Source organism: Caretta caretta, chromosome 4 (genome assembly GCF_965140235.1).
Source record: "Caretta caretta isolate rCarCar2 chromosome 4, rCarCar1.hap1, whole genome shotgun sequence".
Classification (NCBI taxonomy): Eukaryota; Metazoa; Chordata; order Testudines; family Cheloniidae; genus Caretta; species Caretta caretta.
In genome coordinates, this window is record NC_134209.1 from 74,240,151 (window position 1) to 74,260,605 (window position 20,455).

The window sequence follows — 20,455 nt, forward strand, 5'->3', positions numbered from 1 at the left end:
AAAACATGCTTTGTGTGTATAAAAAGATCTTCTACACTTTCCACAGTATGCATCCGATGAAGTGAGCTGTAGCTCACGAAAGCTTATGCTCAAATAAATTGGTTAGTCTCTAAGGTGCCACAAGTACTCCTTTTCTCTCATCTTATTACCTTAATACGAAGGTGGGCAAACTACCGCCCGGGGGCTGCATCTGGCCCCCCAGGTGCTTTAATTCAGTTCTTGAGCTCCCGCCAGGGAGCAGGGTCTGGGGCTTGCCTCGCTCCGCGCGACTCCTGGAAGCAGCGGCATGTCCCCCCTCTGGCTCCTATGCATAGGGGCAGCCATGGGGCTCCGCACGCTGCCCCTGTCTCAAGCACCGCTCCTGCAGCTCCCATTGGCCGCACAGGCAGTGTACAGAGACGCCTGGCCACCCCTCTGCACAGGAGCTGGAGGGGAGACATGCCACTGCTTCTGGGAGCTGCTTGAGGTAAGCACTGCCTGGAACCTGCACCTTGACCCCCTCCCGCGCCCCAACCTCCTGCCCCAGTCCTGATCTCACTCCCTCCCTCCTAACCCCTTGGTCCCAACCTGGAGCACCCTACTGCATCCCCGGCCCCACCCCAGAGCGCTCAATCAACCCTCCCGTTCCCCCGCACCCTAACCTCCAATTTTGTGAGCATTCATGGCCTGCCATACAATTTCCATAACCAGATGTGGCCCTTGGCCCAGAAAGTTTACCCACCCCTGCCTCAATATGTCTTTAAATGTCCTTATTTGTATGGGTTTATATTAGTTATATAGTATACTTTTTTGTTGTTTGGATCCAAATGTCCTGTAGACAGCTTAAGGGTATGATACTGCCACAAAAATACTTTGTAAAACTTAATTTCTTCTGATTAAAAGGACCTATCATGGTTTTAATAGAACTATTACAATTACTCTGTGGAGTCATTGTGATTTCATTGGATGTATTCAAGGCACATGGTTACATTACAATATTTTCATTATTCTGGCTTTTACTTTATAGATCTTTCATTGATATTATAATAAGCTAATCTGTCTCCAAAAAACCCCAAGTAATTATAACAGCTCTCTGTACATTATTTATCAGTATACAGACAGCACTGTACAGTACTTTAACTTAAAGAACCCTAAAGCATTTTTCTGAAGAGCTGCCTTTACTTAGCTTTGTTGTTTTGATGTGTATGACTCAGTGGCTTTTTTTCTCTTTCAGAACAACTATTGGAATTCATGCATCAGTTGCCTGCTTTTGCCAACATGACAATGTCAGTGAGGAGAGAACTTTGTGCTGTGATGGTATTTGCAGTTGTGGAGAGGGCAGGAACCATAGTACTAAATGATGGGGAAGAGGTCAGTAGAATTTGCTTTGAATCGTCTTTTGTGCAGACGTCAAAAAATGTGGAAACTTTTTTTTTGAAGTTTGGAAATTCATTTCTAGTTGCTGGAAAGTAGCACTAGGAAGTAAATTGTTTGTATGCTTGTTTTGTGTTGTGTTGATTATGGTTTTATTCAGTTCAGTTTGCAAATGGTTTTTCAGTTTAAACACCCAAATCAATTTACAAGATACATGCAGTAGACCTTAGGAAAATGTTCTCAATAAAGGCTATACAAGCACATGTATTGTTAATGATCAGAGCTGATTTCAAATGCTTTTTATTTTGATCTTTCAGTATGATTTAAATACTGTCATGGGTTTTATGAATTGTATAGGTTTTATAATTCCAAGATTTAATTAAAGGCTAAATATTAGATTCCTTAAGGAGATGGAAGGAATTATAATAATTTTTCAGGTAAACTAGTTCATCCTCCTCCTTTCTTGTTTTCATAAATAGTTGCTAAAAATAAACAAACTTTTAAAAAATTTATAAGCAATTCTGGGAATAGTGTTTGTACAGTACCATGCTAAAATGCTAAGTGAGTAGGTGATTGCTCTTTTCACCTATCCTGCACTGTTCAATTTCTAGCTGGACTCCTGGTCAGTTATATTGAATGGTTCTGTGGAAGTGACATATCCTGATGGAAGAACAGAGATACTGTGTATGGGAAACAGTTTTGGTGTTTCCCCTACTATGGACAAGGAATACATGAAAGGAGTGATGAGAACCAAAGTGGATGACTGCCAGGTAGAGTATTTTACTCCATATATATATTTGCAAAACACAATTATAAATTATATAGTACTGTCCTTACAAGTGGACCTGCATTTTAAAAAAAGTTTGTGGCAGAGTTCATGTTAAGTTTACCTGGTAGGGTGCAGACACAGGCCTTGGAATTGTTCAATAGAGTAATTTTAACAGGGATATTTTCTATCCAATAAATTTTATTCAAAAATCAGTTTCCTTCTTTCCTTTTATTTCAAATGCAGAAATGGCTTTGTACTTAGTTGGGGCGAGGTCTTTAAGCACTTTTCTAATAGGTTCATTGACAAAGGTGAAGTAAAGTATTCTGTTTAGTACTGTGTGCTGGAAATTTGATATTAGTTACGAAATGACCTGAAAAAAACCTAAATTCATGTTGAACCATATTGGGGCAAAATGTACAGGTAACACATGAGTTTATCGAAGCAATCAATCAGAAGTCTCAAATACACAAGGTCAGAGGACCCATCAAGAAAAAGCAGCATAATTTATCACTGCCCTCATGTTTGGTTAATATGATTGCAAATGAAATGTCAGTTCAGTTTTTGGTAATTGTTCATAAAAAAATGATTCCAGTTCAAATTGGAGGTTGACATCCCCAGGTAATAAAATGAAATGCACAGCTACTGCATGAATGGATTTATGTGGCCAAAAGCCCAAGAGAAAAATATCTGGGTCTAAAAGGAAAAGGATTTATGGTTCCGTTTGGACCATTTGTCAAATTATTTTACTTGTAGTGAATTTCTGGAGAAATGCCAATTGTCCAGTGGACACAGTCTGATATTTTGACTAGTGTAATGTAAAGTGTATTGTAAATATCTAAATTATCCAAGTACATTAACACCACTAGTAATCGTATTTAGATAGCACTTCTGTTGCTGGCTTAAATATAAATTGAGATTCTTTTGATTTCTTTTATAAGTGGCAGTTTCCCTTAAAATGCTGCAAATGCATATCTTATGTTGAAGGGGAATGGTCCATGTTGGAATGTAAATGTTTTCATCTAAAATTAATTGTTTTCTGTGTATCTATGCTACTCATAAATTAAAATGGTAGAGTTCTTTTAATGGCTGGCTTAATATATTTGTGATTACTCAAAGAACAAAAGTGAAAGTTTGCTCACCCGTAGAAATAGTGGCACCATAATTATTGATAGGGCTTTCCTATCGTTGTTCCCTTTTTAAATGGCCCTGAAGAGGAAGAGGTTTCCTTGAGGACAACTTTGCAAGTGGGATTTACTTTTATTGGTGGAGAAAATGCAACTATATGAATATTCTACGGAGATATTAAATCATCTTGAATCAACGAATCTTGCACTCTCCTGAGGCAAAAATTATTGTGGAATTTATCACACTTACTTATTCAGCTGTTTACTATAGCAGAGCTCATGGAAAGACAATTTTGGCCATCCATGGCCTGAGAAGTTACTTTATCTTCAGTAATCATAGAATACTTGTATTTTAAGTCCAGACAGTTTTTCTGAGGTCTCAGAACTCTGTACCTTTTAATATCTATGTTTGATGATTCTTTCCAGTTTGTCTGCATAGCCCAACAAGATTACTGCCGCATCCTCAATCAAGTGGAAAAAAACATGCAGAAGGTAGAAGAGGAGGGGGAGATTGTTATGGTGAAGGAGCACAGGGAGCTTGATCGCACTGGAACAAGAAAGGGTCACATTGTCATCAAGGTAAAAAAAAACAAAAAACCAGATTCTTTGTAGACTTGTATGAGATCTTCCTTGGTGAGCAAAGTCCAGAATTAGTTCAGTCATATATTTGAAATATAAGCTTTCCAAAGATTCTGAAATAAGAGCTAAAAAACTATTCAAAATTAAACACAAAAAAATGCTGCTGTTTGAGGGTTTTTTGATTTGTTTTAATTTAGTAAAGCTTATCAATCTCTTTATTACAATGGTCAGGCTATTTTTTTATTGTTTAGCACATTGATGACTAAACAGGCTTAATGATACTGTTATGTTTAGTGTACCATCAAGATGTTAGCTGAAAATAAAAAAGCATTCATGTTTTAGTTAATAATTAAGCTTTTATTTGTTATAGGGAACATCAGAAAGATTAACAATGCATTTGGTGGAAGAGCACTCAGTGGTGGATCCAACGTTTATTGAGGATTTCCTTTTGACCTACAGGACCTTCCTTTCCAGCCCAATGGAAGTGGGCAAGAAATTGTTGGAGTGGTTCAATGACCCTAGCCTCAGGGATAAGGTTGAAAAAATGACTACTTAAAACTACGATTGTGAACTCACATGTATTTAAATATAAAGTATTACGATCTAAATAAAAATTACAAAAATATTTTTATCTTTAAACCAGTATAACTAGATTTGGTTGAACAACCAGCTAATAGTATATGAGGAAATGTTGCTTGTAGAAAATGTATGTTAAATCAGGCGAATAGTTATTTAAAAAAGTGTAAGGCACTACCTTTAAACACTGAAGGGGGAGCAGGGGAGGTATTTCATCACTCATGTATCCATGCTTGTCAACTCTGTATATTAAATAATTGGTTGAAGAGGTATCAATCATCCTTTTAAAAAGTCATCAGCATTTCAAGAAAAAAGAAAAGGAGGACGTGTGGCACCTTAGAGACTAACAAATTTATTGAGCATAAGCTTTCCTGAGCTACAGCTCACTTCATCGGATGCATTCAGTGGAAAATACAGTGGGGGGAGATTTATATACACAGAGAATATGAAACAAATGGGTGTTACCATACACACTGTAACAAGAGTGATCAGGTAAGGTGAGCTATTACCAGCATGAGAGCTGGGGGGCAAAAAACCTTTTGTAGTGACAGTCAAGGTGGGCCATTTCCAGCAGTTGACAAGAATGTCTGAGGAACAGCTGTGGGGGGAGAGAGGGGGGAGATAAACATGGGGAAATAGTTTTACTTTGTGTAATGACCCATCCACTCCCAGTCTCTATTCAAGCCTAAGTTAATTGTATCCAGTTTGCAAATTAATTCCAATTCAGCAGTCTCTCTTTGGAGTCTGTTTTTGAAGATTTTTTGTTGAAGAATTGCCACTTTTAGCTCTGTAATCAAGTGACCAAAGAGATTGAAGTGTTCTCCGACTGGTTTTTGAACGTTATAATTCTTGATGTCTGATTTGTGTCCATTTATTCTTTTACGTAGAGACTGTTCAGTTTGGCCAATGTACATGGCAGAGGGGCATTGCTGCAGCATTTCAGTAGACTATAGTCATAGAATCATAGAAGATTAGGGTTGGAAGAGACCTCAGGAGGTCATCTAGTCCAACCCCCTGCTCAAAGCAGGACCAACACCAACTAAATCATCCAGCCAGGGCTTTGTCAAGCCAGGCCTTTAAAAACCTCTAAGGATAGAGATTCCCCCACCTACCTAGGTAACCCATTCCAGTGCTTCACCACCCTCCTAGTGAAATAGTGTTTCCTAATATCCAGCCTAGACCTCCCCCACTGCAACTTGAGACCATTGTTCCTTTTTCTGTCATCTGTCACCTCTGAGAACAGCCAAGCTCCATCCTCTTTGGAACCCACCTTCAGGTAGTAGAAGGCTGCTATCAAATCCCCCCCTCACTCTTCTCTTCTGCAGACGAAAGAAGCCCAGTTCCCTCAGCCTCTCCTCATAAGTCGTGTGCTGCAGCCCCCTAATCACTTTCGTTGCCCTCTGCTGGATTCTCTCCGATTTGTCCACATCTTTCTGTAGTGGGGGCCCCAAAACTGGACTCAGTACTCCAGATGTGGCCTCACCAGTGCCAAATAGAGGGGAATAATCACTGGACACATGAAGAGAGGAGATGAGCCTGGACACATGAAGAGAGGAGATGGAAAATAGAACTGGGAATTGGGCCAAGGAGACTGGGACTGGGAGCCAGTTGGGTCAGAGAGGTACAAGGGGGCTGAATTAAGGTTGCACAAAACGATCTTTGCTAACTTTTGGGTGCTTGACTTTGCAACCTTAACGTTCTTTGATTCTATCAGCATTAAAAAAAGAGCTAGATAAATCCATGGAGCATAGGTCCATCAATGGCTATTAGCCAGGGTGGACAGGGATGGTGTCCCTTGTCTCTGTTTGCCAGAAGCTGGGAATGGGCGACAGGGGATGGATCGCTTGATGATTTCCTGTTCTGTTCATTCCCATTGGCCACTATAGGAAGATAGGATACTGGGCTAGATGGACCTTTGGTCTGACCCAGTATGGCCATTCTTATGTTATGTTCTTCGAACATAGGGATTTTTTAATGTGTAATATATATATATGCCCCTTCTGTCCATCAGTAGACACCTCTTTTGAGTGCAATGTCTATTTTGTTAGTAACTTACGACATCTACTGTGATGTCTAATAACCTTTTCATAAAAAAATCAACTTTGATACAGAAAACTTGTCCATTCTTGTCTAATAGTTTAGCACACTACTGTTTAATATTATGAAAGCAATATACAATTTCTCCCCATCTAACCTCATTCAACACAGATCAAAAAAACCCTTTAAATAACCATTTAAAATGTAAAATACATTTAATGAAATAAGTAGAGTATAACTCTTCTCCCCTCCCAAAATAAATTAAAGAAAATATAAATTAAAACATGAAGTTTATGATGACCTGGAGATGCCATATTAATCTCTTCAAATGTGAGATTCAACAATGGCTGACATTGCAGTAAGAGTAGCTCAAATTTTGAACAGGGAGGTGGGGAATATTTAAAAAAAAAAATTAATTCCAAGCCTTAGAATAGAACCAGGAATTTTGTGTAAATGGCCCATTCAGCAGTGACCCTAGGATAGGAAAATAATTCCATGAAATCATGGAGCACCACAGGCGCTGATTATACTTCATTGTCAGAAAGGAAAGCGGTGAAATTCTGTCCTCGTCCTCTCTCCAACCCTGCCACACCCAATAAAAAATAAATACAACCACTAAAATCCAGTTTAGTGTTTTAAAAGATTTTGTAAAGCAGTTTCTTGTTTGCTTTTGTACAGTAGTTTTCAAATAAAAACATAAACCTTAGATTCTGTGGCTACTTGTATTTACAACATAGAAATGCCAAGTTTTGTTCGGTTAAAACAATGAATGATATATATCCATAAAATTTCAAAAAGATTTAACCCACATGTAAGTGTGACTTGTTTTAAAAATAAATCTGAAAAGCATGGCTGTGGATTGATAAAGCTACTATCCTGACCTTATCCCACATCATTTGCTTAGGAACTGCAGCACACGTGTGCAATTATCTCATTATTAGGAACCCCTAAAATAGTTAGAAAACCTAAAATAGTTAATTAGTCTTCAGTGTTATCAATTTGAACAATTACACTAAATTTGCTTGCTTTTGTAGATAAGTAGGAATCTACTTGAGGACTCTGAGAATCCTTAACACAGTAGACAACCATACAGCTCCAAATCATGTCAAGGTCTATTTATGGATGCTTTAATCTCAGATCATTGACACAAAAGTGGCTTTGGTATTGTGTAAGTGCATGCAGGTGGCAGTTGTATTGTCTTCATATGATTAAAATCTGCACAAGTTTTTATTAATGAAAAGCAGCTATTGGTAATGCTTAGTGTTTTTTTTTTTCCTCAGTAACTCACTTTGCCAACATAGCAGAAGTAATACAATCATCATTTTGGGTTACTATTTTGCATTTTAAGAACATAAAATATGTTGATGGAACCAAGTCTGGTTTTAAATCAGTGGGGGGGAAATGCTGATGACTGAAACTTATAGGTAGCTGTATTGTGCTTCAAAAGCTGACAGATGTTTAGCTATAGTGGTGCTGCCATAAGGGAGTCTTTGCTGTAGTATAGTCTTATATTGTAGTTTTAAAATATGGGAAGGAACAAAAGGATCTTTCCTAAACTGCTGATCAAAATGGGTGTCAGAAGGCTAATGTTAGAAAGCAACCCAATCCGAGTTGTAAAGATGACAAGAATAAATTCATTCACTAATAGAGCTATTTTATCTCTTCTGCCTTTTGTAAAGACCAATTTTACACACACTTACAGAGGCACACTCCTTATGAAGTTAATGGCTTTTTTGTCTAAAGGCTAGAGAATAAAATACTGAAGGATTTAAAATAGAGTAGAGTAAATCCTGCCTCCTTATGGAAGTTGCCATTTTCTTAAAATGCAAGAAATTTATAGTGCATTGATAAGCAACTACCACAACAACACATGCATAGAAAGGTTTTAGCACCAATTCTTGTTGATTACATGTCAGGAATTGTAGTGAACTATGTAAATGCAGGCTTAATTTTCTGCTCTCTGACAAGTTTGATGTAACCAATGCTACCATTTTGAACAACTGTGAACTTTCCAAGCACAGTTTTAGATCTTTGCTCATTTTGTGTCTCCTTGGTGACCTGCTGGTAAAATGTTGTTGCGTGTCAGTGGAGTTGGCCTTCAGCAAAATTTTTCAGTTTTCACAACTAAAGTACATGGAAACTGGAAAATAACCTGTTTAAATCTTTAGAAATAGAACTGTTCTCTGAGTGTGTACCAGGATAAAGTTTTATATTATTAATTGACCTACAGGTTACACGGGTAGTATTGTTGTGGGTGAACAATCACTTCAATGATTTTGAAGGAGATCCTGCTATGACTCGATTTCTAGAGGAATTTGAGAACAATTTGGAAAGAGAGGTAAGAATAATGGGGTTTTGTAAGAAGAAAAATTTGGGAGGAGGAGTATTCAGGCTACTGGGTATAATGTGTGTCGTCATCATGCTACTTTTTTTCCCCCTGCAGAAAATGGGTGGACATCTGAGGCTATTAAATATTGCATGTGCTGCTAAAGCTAAACGAAGATTGATAACGTTAACAAAGCCATCTCGAGAAGCTCCTTTGCCTTTTATCTTGCTGGGAGGGTCAGAAAAGGGATTTGGAATCTTTGTTGACAGTGTGGATTTAGGTAGCAAAGCCACAGAAGCAGGCTTGAAACGTGGTGACCAGGTACATAATTTTAAAGTTTATCAAGTGTATCCTTGAAATTTCAGTGTCTTTAGTTGAGCTATTTTATTCCTTTTTTCCCCCATGAGTGCTGTTATATGTCATATAGATCTACAGTGTAACTTGTTGCATACATCTTTGTACACTGAGACAGAGATTCTCACGTTTCTGTGTGTCATTAAATAAAAATAGTAAATTGTCATCTTTACATTTTTTAGATACTGGAGGTGAATGGTCAAAACTTTGAAAACATTCAGCTGTCAAAAGCCATGGAAATTCTTAGAAATAATACTCATTTATCTATCACTGTGAAAACCAACTTATTTGGTAGGTTTGAGTGCACCTTTTACTTTTTGTCTTACTCTAGTAATCCTATATTCAATCTTTCAGATTAAGCCTTTAGTTTTGTTTGCGTGTTATGTACGCATAATGTGGGAAAATAATTTATAATGCAGAAAGAAAAATTAGTAATTAAAGCATTTGAGTTAGGGATGGGAAGACCACAAAAAGAATTTTAGGTTCCCAAAGCATTTTATAACACTTTTTATTTTTTAAAATTACCTTTAGTGGAAATTGCTGAGAGAAAACACAACTAATTTTTTAATTAATTTACATTACAGTTGTAAAAAATGCAAATTATCTCACATATGAAGAGGTTATACTCTCACTTTCTGAGATTTTAAGACCAATAGGGACCACTGTATAACCCCTATAACCCTCTCGTCTGACCTGCTAACATGTGTATATGCACAAACATTCCTCTGGATACAGACTTCTCTTGGAACTTAGATGATCTATCTTCGTTTCACTTGTCTTTGCCTTCTCTTTTTGTATTTGGCCTGGCTCACATTCTTTCAGTCCTCACCCAGAGTAAATGCCGTGAAGCCATATGAACCTATCTGTGGAAAAAATTAACTAACTCACTCATTTCCCCCACTTGCAAATCCCAGTCGCAAACATCTAATGTCTAGTGGTACATAGACATCATCTCTCACTTCCATCAGAAATTAATAATTTAGAGTCTGATCCTTAAGACTGAGTGCGTTGATTTCAATAGGACTATCCTTGGGACTCAGCACTATGCCCAGAAGTAAGCCCTTGTAGGATCAGGCTCCTTTACTTGTATGCTTCTATTTTATTATGACAGAGGATGGATATTCTTTTCAGATTTTTAAAATGAGCATGTAAACATTTTTACGTAAAAATTAAGGTTGTTTTTTAAATGATTGGTAGAATTTGCTGAGCAGACTTTTCTATAATGTTAACAGTAGATTGGCATGGTGCTTTATACTTTCTTCATACTCGGTTTTCTTTTAAAATACGCTGTTTATCCTTTTTCTTCCTATGCAGTTTTTAAAGAACTTCTAACAAGATTGTCAGAGGAAAAAAGAAATGGTGCTCCCCATCTACCTAAAATAGGTGATATTAAAAAGGCCAGTCGTTACTCCATCCCAGACCTTGCTGTTGATGTGGAGCAGGTGATAGGACTAGAAAAAGTAAATAAGAAAAGTAAAGCCAATACTGTTGGAGGGAGAAACAAACTAAAGAAGATACTTGACAAAACTCGAATCAGTATCCTGCCTCAGAAACCATACAAGTAAGCATTTCTTAATCTCCTCTAAAATGTTTTGTTTTAAAACTGTTGAATTGCTGGAACTTTTATATACAAGGATACAGATCTGTTAAGACAAAAATGTAGGTGGTTCTTTTCTCTATGACCTATGACTCGTTAACTAAGATATTTGGGTTGGTCACTCTTCCTTTTGGAAATGTGCCTGCCCACTTTGTGTATGTTTCCATCACCTTAGGTATCAGTGCGCTAATAAACTATATAAGCATACAAGCTTTTCTGACTGTTCTCCATTCCCTCCTCCTAAACACAGTTGTGGTGTGTGCTTGATATTTCTTCTGTGTGTCTTTCTTCTATGTACTCCTTTTCTTCTATCTCCCAGCCACATTCAGTTACTCCTGGAGTTACTCTGAGAAAAAGAGTATGATTTAATTGGGGATCGGTCTTGCTTTGAGCAGGGGGTTGGACTAGATGACCTTCTGAGGTCCCTTCCAACCCTGATACTCTATGATTCTATGAAAAGCAGTTGCAAAAATGTGGCAAACATCTTGCTTGTAACGTAGCAGATTTGGTCTGAGGTCTGGTGGAATGGAGTTTCACAATTGTGGGCCAACCAGGGTTGAGAAGGTGCAATTCTCGTACCAGTATTCACAGCTGTTAACATCACCATTCCTGATGCCAGCATGTGCAGGTTTCTGTTCTCATCACTGCACTGCTGGTTTGAAAAATAGTTTTACATCAGTTAGAATTTTTTGCTAAGTTGAATATTAGCAAGGCAGTGTCTTATGGAGCTAAATTTGTTTTTAGAGAGAATAGGTGGGCAAACAAATTGTGTTTGCAATTGACGGTAGCAGCTGTAAAAGTTGTGGATTTCTCCAGTCCATTGGCCTAATGTGATCTGCACATTAGCATGTGGGAGACCAAATTACCATCCCAAAACCAAATTTGCAACCCAGGTACTTCAGTGGAGTTGGACACGATTACACAAAGACTAAATTTGGTCCCCCAGTCTCTCTTGCCCTACACTGGCGTGGGGCCTTTTAGAAATGGTGTGTTAAGACGCTAGATAGAAGGAATGTGTTGTGGTGGTAAACAACTGTGTCCCCGACCAATTGAGGAATGAGTTGGACATTGTTTTATGGGCGTCTCTTGCAGTCTTTCTCGGTAGAAGTCTGGGGAGCCTAATGGTGATCCTTGAAGTAAGGGAGTAGGAAGATGAAAACAATGAAACACCAACCCTCCACATCTCCAGCCAAGGAGCTTTTGTGGGGTCCCAGATGAGTAGATAGATGATCCAATGGAACCAATACTTCCTATTGCAGCATCACTTTTCTCTTCTGTATCCCATAGGAAGGCATCTCTCTGCCCGCAGTAATGGAGAGGATAATTGGTGCTCAGATTTTTTTACTTCAGTAGTAATAACTGAGAACAGAACTGCTTCAATTAATGTTTAGGTATTAAAAACTAACAAACACGGTAGTGAAGATGCTATTGGCAGCAAGGGAAGAAAGAACATTTCTTGCTTTATAAATGGTAAATTGAACATAAATTATAAAATGCAAATAGTGTATAATTTTAAAATGAATTTGTCTTGAAAATGGAGGTAGGCCACTGAAATTAAGGTTTCAGAAATTTATAAAGCAATGTGTGTTGTTGAAGTAATGCATGGTTTTAATCTTTTGTAATGATTTAGTTCATAGTCTTTTTTATTGTGTTCACCCTTCCAGTCCCTGTGTTAAAATAAGATTTACAGTAGAAATTAGCATATCTGATTCCTGTGGATGAAGTGGAATGTGTAAATCCTTATAAAAAGAGCCTTATTTAATATTATCTGACTCTTAACTACTTCTCATTCTTTATATAACCATTCTTGCATATTTGTTCCTCTTAGTTCTCTGATGAACTGGACACATCATTCGCTGGAGTTTGTACTGTTCTCTATTAATCTTACTGATCGCATCAAATTCATTTCTCTTAGTTTGTCACTTATTTTTTCTTTCTCCATTTTTTTCTTCCTCCTTGCACTTTGCTAATTCCTGTGTAGGGGACTGTTTGGGTAAGAGTCAGAAAAAAATACAGTTGATCTAAAATCCTTTCCTTGCTAGCCTTAATCCCTGTGTTATGTATAACAATGTATGTTCCCAAAACCCACTGACATAGGTATGTTGTTGTGGCACCCAGGATCTTGCAATACTGCCATTTTAAAGTTCGATTTTCCTGGTTTTTACTTATTGTTTACAACAGTTCAAATCTCATAGAAGTTTGATGTAGTTAAAAACAAAAATTAGGTTAGGCTCTTTATAAGAGAGAAAGTGAATACTTTTGCTCATGTATAACCTTTCATATGAGACTCTTAAAGCACTTTAGAAATATTACCTGTTTACTCCTGACAAGACCATAGTTAAGAACAGCCACCAAAGTGAAGCCATATCTGGTATGGAATACAGCATCTGTTTAAAAATATACAGTAAAACTAAACAGTTTGACAGGAAGTAAAAATGAATGCAGTATCTCATTGAAACTGCAAGAGGCATTTAGTTAGGCAAAGTGTTATTACCTCAGCGTGAATGTAGCCAAAACGTTGTTAACGCCTCGACTCTTATGAAAAATACTTCAGTAAGTTATCACCAGAAGTGATTGCGTTCTTGGGTTTTGCACTTGAAAGACAACACATCCAGCAACATAGATGTGTGGCAACAACCTACCAAATATTGTTGAGTGGTAGCTTAGAGGAAAGAGTGTTATCTACTGAATTGCTATCACCACTTTTCACAGCACTCTAGGTTTTGTGTGGCGGTATCTCATCAAAATACTGATTTGGCCATAAGAAAGTGGGGCTTATGTGCACTGGGCAAAACACTTGTACTTAAGCACAAAATGGCATGGCTAAATGTGCAATGGCAACTCTAAATGAAAATGTAAGTAATAGATAAGAGTCAAATGCTTCCTATGGAATCCATGTAGATTTTCTGTTTGTTGACGAATTAGCCACGATTTTAAAAAATGAGTGCCTCAGGTACTTTAATTTAGTGGCCTAATTTTCAAAGGTGTGTTGGGCATCCAGCAGTTCTGACTTATTTATTTAGCAACCTAATATTGATTTAGGAGTCTGTTAGGCATTCACTGTTGAAAACCTTGGTGTTTGGTTGTTAAATTTTAAAAATATTTCCCTCTGCTACAATGGTTATCATTAAACATTTAAACTTTGCCCACCAAAATGTTGTATTTGACGTTCTCAGATACATCCATGTATGTAAAATCAACAGTTTGGCTCCTCATCAAGAGCACATTACCCTGGCTTCAACACCCTCCACTGCTTCCAATTTGTTTCCATTGCCAATTAAGATTTTCTTCCTGCACTCAAAGCCATCAATAGTACACATCATTAGATGACATCTCTCCATCTATGACTCGCTAATACTGTTTTGTTCCTCTGGAATAATGCAGTTCACCAAAAATAAAGTGCCTGAGAGCTGGAGAAATAATATTCTGGGATGAGGGGATCTTTTTTGGAATGAGTTACAAGAGGCGATTAGACTGAGCCAAAGTCTGATTAGTTTTAAAGTGCACTGCATGTTACCCCTTTTTAATAAATCTTCCCCACCCTGAATAAAGTGCTGAGATAACAAAACTAGTCATTTTTCCAGAAGTAGGAAGGGCAAAGAGCAGAATCCTCAATGGTTATTGGTAAGCAGATCTAATTTTATTGTTACGTAGCACTTGGATACTGTGGCTAAATGCGCCGTGAAGAAACTATGAGATAGCTACTGCTTTCTGAGGACCATTAACATTTAAATAGCAAATACTGTAGCCATAACTAAAGCTTTGAAGATTTAAGTTCTGAAATTTCTTATTTTCTCATTACCCCTTGGCACAGTGACATTGGAATTGGCCAGTCGCAGGATGACAGCATTGTAGGATTGAGGCAGAGCAAACACATTCCTCCTGCTTTACCTGTCAGTGGAACTCTGTCATCCAGTAATCCAGATTTATTGCAGTCACATCACCGCATCTTAGACTTCAATAGTACTCCAGGTGAGCATCAATTTTTTTTACTCTTACCTCTAATTTTCCTCTAGTCACACTTCACTTTTAGATACTCCTTGTTCTGGATCTACCCTCAGTTTGTATTAACATATGTTTTAACCTATAAACTGATCATGTATTGTATTAATATACAGTTCTTTTTTGTGTCATTGCTCCAGTTTATTTCAACTCCAGGCAAATATGTATATATTTTTGTTGTATGCAGAATGTATTGTCTATAATTCAGTATATTTTTATTTTTATATACAATATAAATTTATTTATTTATTTATATACAATGCAAATTTTTTTATTTATATATAATACCCTGAATTACATATAAAATAAATATATATAATATAAAACCAGTGTAAACTTCAGGTACGTGGTATATTCTAATTTGTCTTCTAGCTACACAGACATCGCTGGTAGGCAGTAATTTGTACAAGCCTGCAGTAATCTACAATATCACACACAAACTGTATACTAAAGTAGACTATAATACATTCATTAAAGGGGAAAGATGGTCTTGAAGTTAGCACTGGGACTGCAGAGATTTAGGGTTCAATTCCTGTTTCTGCCACAGACTTTCTTGGGCAAGTCATTTCTTATCTCTCTGCCTCACCTCCTCATCTTTAAATTGGGGACAATCTCCCAGTCTCGCTCTGCCTTGTCTCTTCAGATTATAAACTCTCTGGGTCACAGTCTCTGTCTTACCGTGTGTATGTGTAGCACCTAGCACAATGAATCTTTCATCTCCCGGCCTATAGGCATCACTGTAGTCATAGTAGTAATATGTGGCTCACAGACATCAAACAAATTTCATGCCTTGAAATGGAAGCTAGCACAATTCTTAAACTGCGTCAGAAGAGCTAAGGAAAGTTTAAAAAAGAAAGTAAGTATTCATAGGCTTTTATCTTAGATATGATAAATGTGAGTTGAACAGTGGAATAATGCTTTAGCTTTAGCATTATAGCAGCACCTCAGTGACTTTTAGGAAAACAAAAAAGTGTCACCATGCCTCAGTGGGTCACAGTTGAGGATACAAGATTCAGTGCAAACTGCTGAAAAATAGGACAGATTCACCCCAAAGTGATGCTTATTCTTCCATTAGATATACCAATCCAGTACAAAAGTAAACTTCTGTCTCTGACTTAACAAGAAGTCAGAAATGCAGTCTCTTTAGGCATTCCAGTACTAATTTCACCACCCAGACACTAGATTTTATGATGAGTGGTTATTTAAAACCAATTTAATCAAATAAAGGGTCCTTCTAATCCCAAGAGATCAGCCACATAGCCAGGTCAATATATAACTCAGATCTTACCTAATAATCATGCGGTTGCCAATCCTTTAGTATCTACTATTTAAAGGTTTATTTATAGAGAAAAGAAAGAGGAGAGAGTTAAAATGGTTAAGGAAGTCATATATACATATACACATTCATTGCAAATTTCTTGGATCTGATTTTTAGGAGTGATGTTACAGACTGCTGGCTTGTAAAGTCTTAGGTAACTTCCAAAAGGTTGGAAGGCCCTCAATTCATAGTCAATTTGCTGCTGTTCATGTAAGTCCATAGTCCAGAGATCAGAACAGGAAAGAAGCAAAATGGAGATGCTTCCAGGGTCCTTTATACCTTCTCCCAGGTGGAGAGGATGCTCTCAGTCTTAGTTTGTGAAAAAATACAGGCACAAGATGGCATCCAGGGTCACATGAGCAAGTCACATGCCCTTGTATGCTTTGATGACTCATAGGAGCAGCCATTACTCATATTTTGGCTAAAGCATCCACAGGAAGCCAACTGGGTGGGGACAGTCTTCTTCTATGGCCCATTCTGAGATTTAAGTGTTCTTTAAAGGGCCATCAACTTGAATAGTTTATTCACAATGTGCTGGCCAGACTGCGTATAAATTACCCTGTGGGTGTTATCCCAGGAGCAAACACGTTTGAAATATAGGTCTATGTAGCCAATATTCATAACTTCAGATACAAAAATTATATATGCATATAAACAGGGTAATCATACTCAGCAAGTCATAACTTTTCCATTGATACCGTACATGATATACTTTGTTCAAGATTTGTTGCAATTGTCTGACAGCGGCAATATTAATGATATAAATGGTCATGTTCCAATCATGCAGCATCACAGGCTGCTACTTAGTAATTTATTGTATTATAATAAAACTTGTCCAAATATGCTCCAAATAGTTTTTAAAAAATTCTTGGCTTTTTTCCTAACCAACCAAAAAAACAAAACAAAACCCTACAAACAAAAAATAAAACCCCTCCTACTAGATCAGATATGTTAAGGGTTTTAGGAATATTTGGGATATAGACACAAGCCATTGAATGTTTTCAGTGTACCTGAAGACTTGAAAAAACTTTAAAGCTTACAGTTTTTAATTTGGATGTTACCTGGGACTAAATAAAAGATGGGGACATGGGCAGTTTTCAGAAAATTGAATGCATTGAAGTAGAAAGGGAAAGCCTCTTGGAGTTGCCATCCTTTAAGGCTTTAGGGACTATGCTTCAGGATGGGACATAAAACTAATTGCTCAAGTAAGCTTTGAAAATCAACATTTTGGAAGAGTAGTCTTCAAGGAAATAAAACACCCATTCTAGAAGCTTGAAGCCAGCAACAATCTGTTTTATATACTGCTTTGTGTAGGGTTTTTGTTTTTAAATAGCAGTTTATTTTTAAATGTTCAAATACTCCATAACACTTTTGCTCTCATGGCTGTATTCCACTGGGATTCATGAGTATACTATGATTTTTAACTGAGTGTTCATCACCTTTAATTTCCCCTTTACCTTCAGATAGAAACTCCAAGTAGACTAGATTCTTATCTACAAGGCAAGGCTTTTCCTAGTACTCCACTCCAGTTTCTTTCTGGGAAGATGAAAAAAATTGTACAAGCTGTCAAGTAGTAAAATTAAGTTGTCATGCTTAATTTATAAAAACAAGAATACCTTATGAAACATCTCATTATCTGAATGCGACTGTGCCCCTTGCGACCACGAATGCTAGTCCATTGACTTTACTCACATGCAACCCTCCTATGAGTGAATGGAGGAAAGGAAACTGGTATGTCATTTTTCACTTATGACAAAGCAATCGGACAGATCTTGAGCACAGTTTTCCAGAGACACTCTCCGTGTCCCTAACATTAATCTAAAACTACATTTTAGGGGAATAGTCAATGTATGGAAAGATTTACAGTTATTTTAGTTTTCAATGTGGTGTTAACTAGGGATAGGCTTGGCTCAAGCCACACAGTTTGGATCTGTTTTTGCCAAAGTTAGGGGATGGTAAGATCTGAGGCATTGATTTGTTCCATCATGAGATAATTGTTATCTGCATTGTTGAGTTCTGAATCTGAACTGCCTCGAAGTTTGGGATTGTTTGGATCTGAGGCTTCGGATCAAGATCAGCTCTAGATTGCATTTTTAATTTAAAAATCCTGTATGCTTTTTATATAGGGTATGATACTACTTAGAAGATGTTCAGACCTGTATTGGACATGAAAAATTGTGGTAAGAGTAAGCCGTGGTGGTGGTGATAATATCATAGAACCTAGGAACCCAAGTCATGAACTATTGTGCTAGGTATTGTACAAAGATAGAATAAAAGCAATCCCTGCCCCAAAGAGTGTACAGTCTAAGTATTAAACAAGAGACAGAAGATAAATAGACAGGAGAATACAAGGAAACATTGAGACAGTATTGGTCATCGTGACATGTAGTGGTCTCAGTTCGCAAACGGCCTAATCATTATGAAGATTTTTTTAGGCATCATGGTGGAGGAGAGTTTTAAGGAGAGATTTGGAGGAGGATGATGAGGTAGCTTTGCTGATGTTTATGGGGAACTTCTCCAAGTGCCAGTGGCAGCATGGGAAAAAATATAAAAAAGTCTGCTTGCTTGCAGATCTTAACAAGCTGGCAACGGAGGCTGGCATCATGGGCAATTAGAGGTGGGAGTTGACGTCTTGGTAGTAAATGAGAGATGACGGAAAGGTGGGGATAGGCCACGAAAGGCCTTGAAAATGAAGACAAGCAGCTTGTTTCATGTGATAATGAAGTGGCGGCAAAGAGAAGATTGACATGGTCAAAATGATAGGCTGGGGAAATGATCTTTGCAGCAACGTTCAGAATGGATATGAGTGGGGCATGATGACATTTGTCAAGGCCAGAGAAAAGGGTGTTGCAGTAATCTAGTCACAAGGTGAAAAAAGCCTGCACAAGTATTTTAGCTGCGTCTTAGAATCATAGGACCGGAGCGGACCTTAATTTTTCACTGATCAGGTATTTGTTCTTCATACTGACTCTTGTAATCGTAAAGAACAGGTTACCTTCCTCTTGAGAAAGATGAGGCTGTTAATGCAATCAGTGGGCTCTCACTAGGAGTTGAGTTTGCAGTGGCACACAGTAAAATAGTTGAGAACTTCCATTTTGTGTTTAATGTTTATTTTATGTTTTTTTTCAAAGTAGTATATTGAGCTCTTTTTCCTTTTCCTTTTCCTACCTGTTTTTCTTTCTTAATGGGTAGGACATTATTTGGGACACGGTGCTTAATCTCAAACCTTCAGGGTTTGACTGCTTCTCCTCCCAAGATGGCAGAGCAACCGAGAAATTACGGAAACACGCTCTGTCCCTGAAAGCCTTCTTCTGAAGGAACCTCACTCTCCAGGGAAAGGCAGAGTGAGTTTGCAATTTGTCTAGCTCTAGGATACCTGAATATTTGGCATAGCAACAAAGTGCTCTGTTTTGATTATCATACATTAATAATTTTTAAAATAGGCTTAGAAATATGGTTACATAAAGGCATTACTGAATCATTGTAGTTGGGATATGAAATTCAAGGAAATTACTGAATTGGCCTAAATTTAGCTTAATGAATATGTAAAGTATGAGGTAATCAGTCAGTTTTAATATTTTTTCATTCTGTTCTTCGAGTTGCAAAACAGTGAATAAATGTGGATGTCCCAGTAGTGATCACGGTATATATCACTATATAAAATAAGCAATGTATGAGAGAGATGAAGTCTCATGTTCCCTAAATTTACTAGTTTGGTTACATCGTGTAATAATGGGAAAACATTCTGTAATATTTGTTTTTATCTCGACACTTCTGTTGATGAATATATGTATTTTTGTAGGGGGGTTTTTTTTTTTTAAACAAAATATACATGTAGTGCACATTCAGGTCTAATAGTAAATTCCCTTTTCTGTGAATTGCTGCCAAATAAGATTCCTTTTCTTCAAAGGAAATGTTTTTATCTAGCAGTTCGTTTATCAGTATCAGTCTATTTAAGTATTAGTCTTGGCACTAGATCCAGGAGACTTCTCTTTTGCTTTCTGTTTTCATGTTGTTCATACGACCTTTATGTCCTTTAGAATAAAAATACAAATTGCACCTCCTCTTACTGTGATGAAAAACGGAGCAGGAATTTAGATCCGTGACACGCACACAAATATCAAAGCTTATTTACCTCTGAAAAATATATTAACTTCCCCGGTCAGTTAAAAGATTAGAGTGGAAGTGCTTACCTTTATCATGAAAAATACCACGGGGGCAGGATTATTGTGCCCTTTTGTAAGTCCAGTGGCAAAGAACTGCAAGATAGTCTACAGCTTTGCTTTTTATATTCTATTTCTACTATAAATTGCCAGAATGATAAAATGTGGGATCATCTCCATATCCAGATTCAATTGTCCAGTATCTTCAGAGTGGCAGAGCTCCTCCTTTACATGAGGGGGAGTTCTCTTCAGCTGCC

General features: G+C 37.4%; 1 protein-coding gene across 17 annotated transcripts in view; it reads left to right on the plus strand.

Annotated features, from left to right (window-relative positions):
* The window catches only part of RAPGEF2 (Rap guanine nucleotide exchange factor 2), a 288,495-nt gene that overhangs the window by 242,781 nt on the left and 25,259 nt on the right, over nt 1-20,455 (plus strand). For all 17 annotated transcript variants that reach the window (XM_048847537.2, XM_048847547.2, XM_048847539.2 and 14 more), the window contains 9 exons: nt 1,214-1,350; nt 1,965-2,123; nt 3,673-3,825; nt 4,196-4,360; nt 8,669-8,776; nt 8,882-9,085; nt 9,301-9,409; nt 10,433-10,679; nt 14,530-14,687. In XM_048847537.2, coding sequence (XP_048703494.1) covers nt 1,214-1,350; nt 1,965-2,123; nt 3,673-3,825; nt 4,196-4,360; nt 8,669-8,776; nt 8,882-9,085; nt 9,301-9,409; nt 10,433-10,679; nt 14,530-14,687 — 1,440 coding nt within the window. The remainder of the gene's footprint in view (nt 1-1,213; nt 1,351-1,964; nt 2,124-3,672; nt 3,826-4,195; nt 4,361-8,668; nt 8,777-8,881; nt 9,086-9,300; nt 9,410-10,432; nt 10,680-14,529; nt 14,688-20,455) is intronic.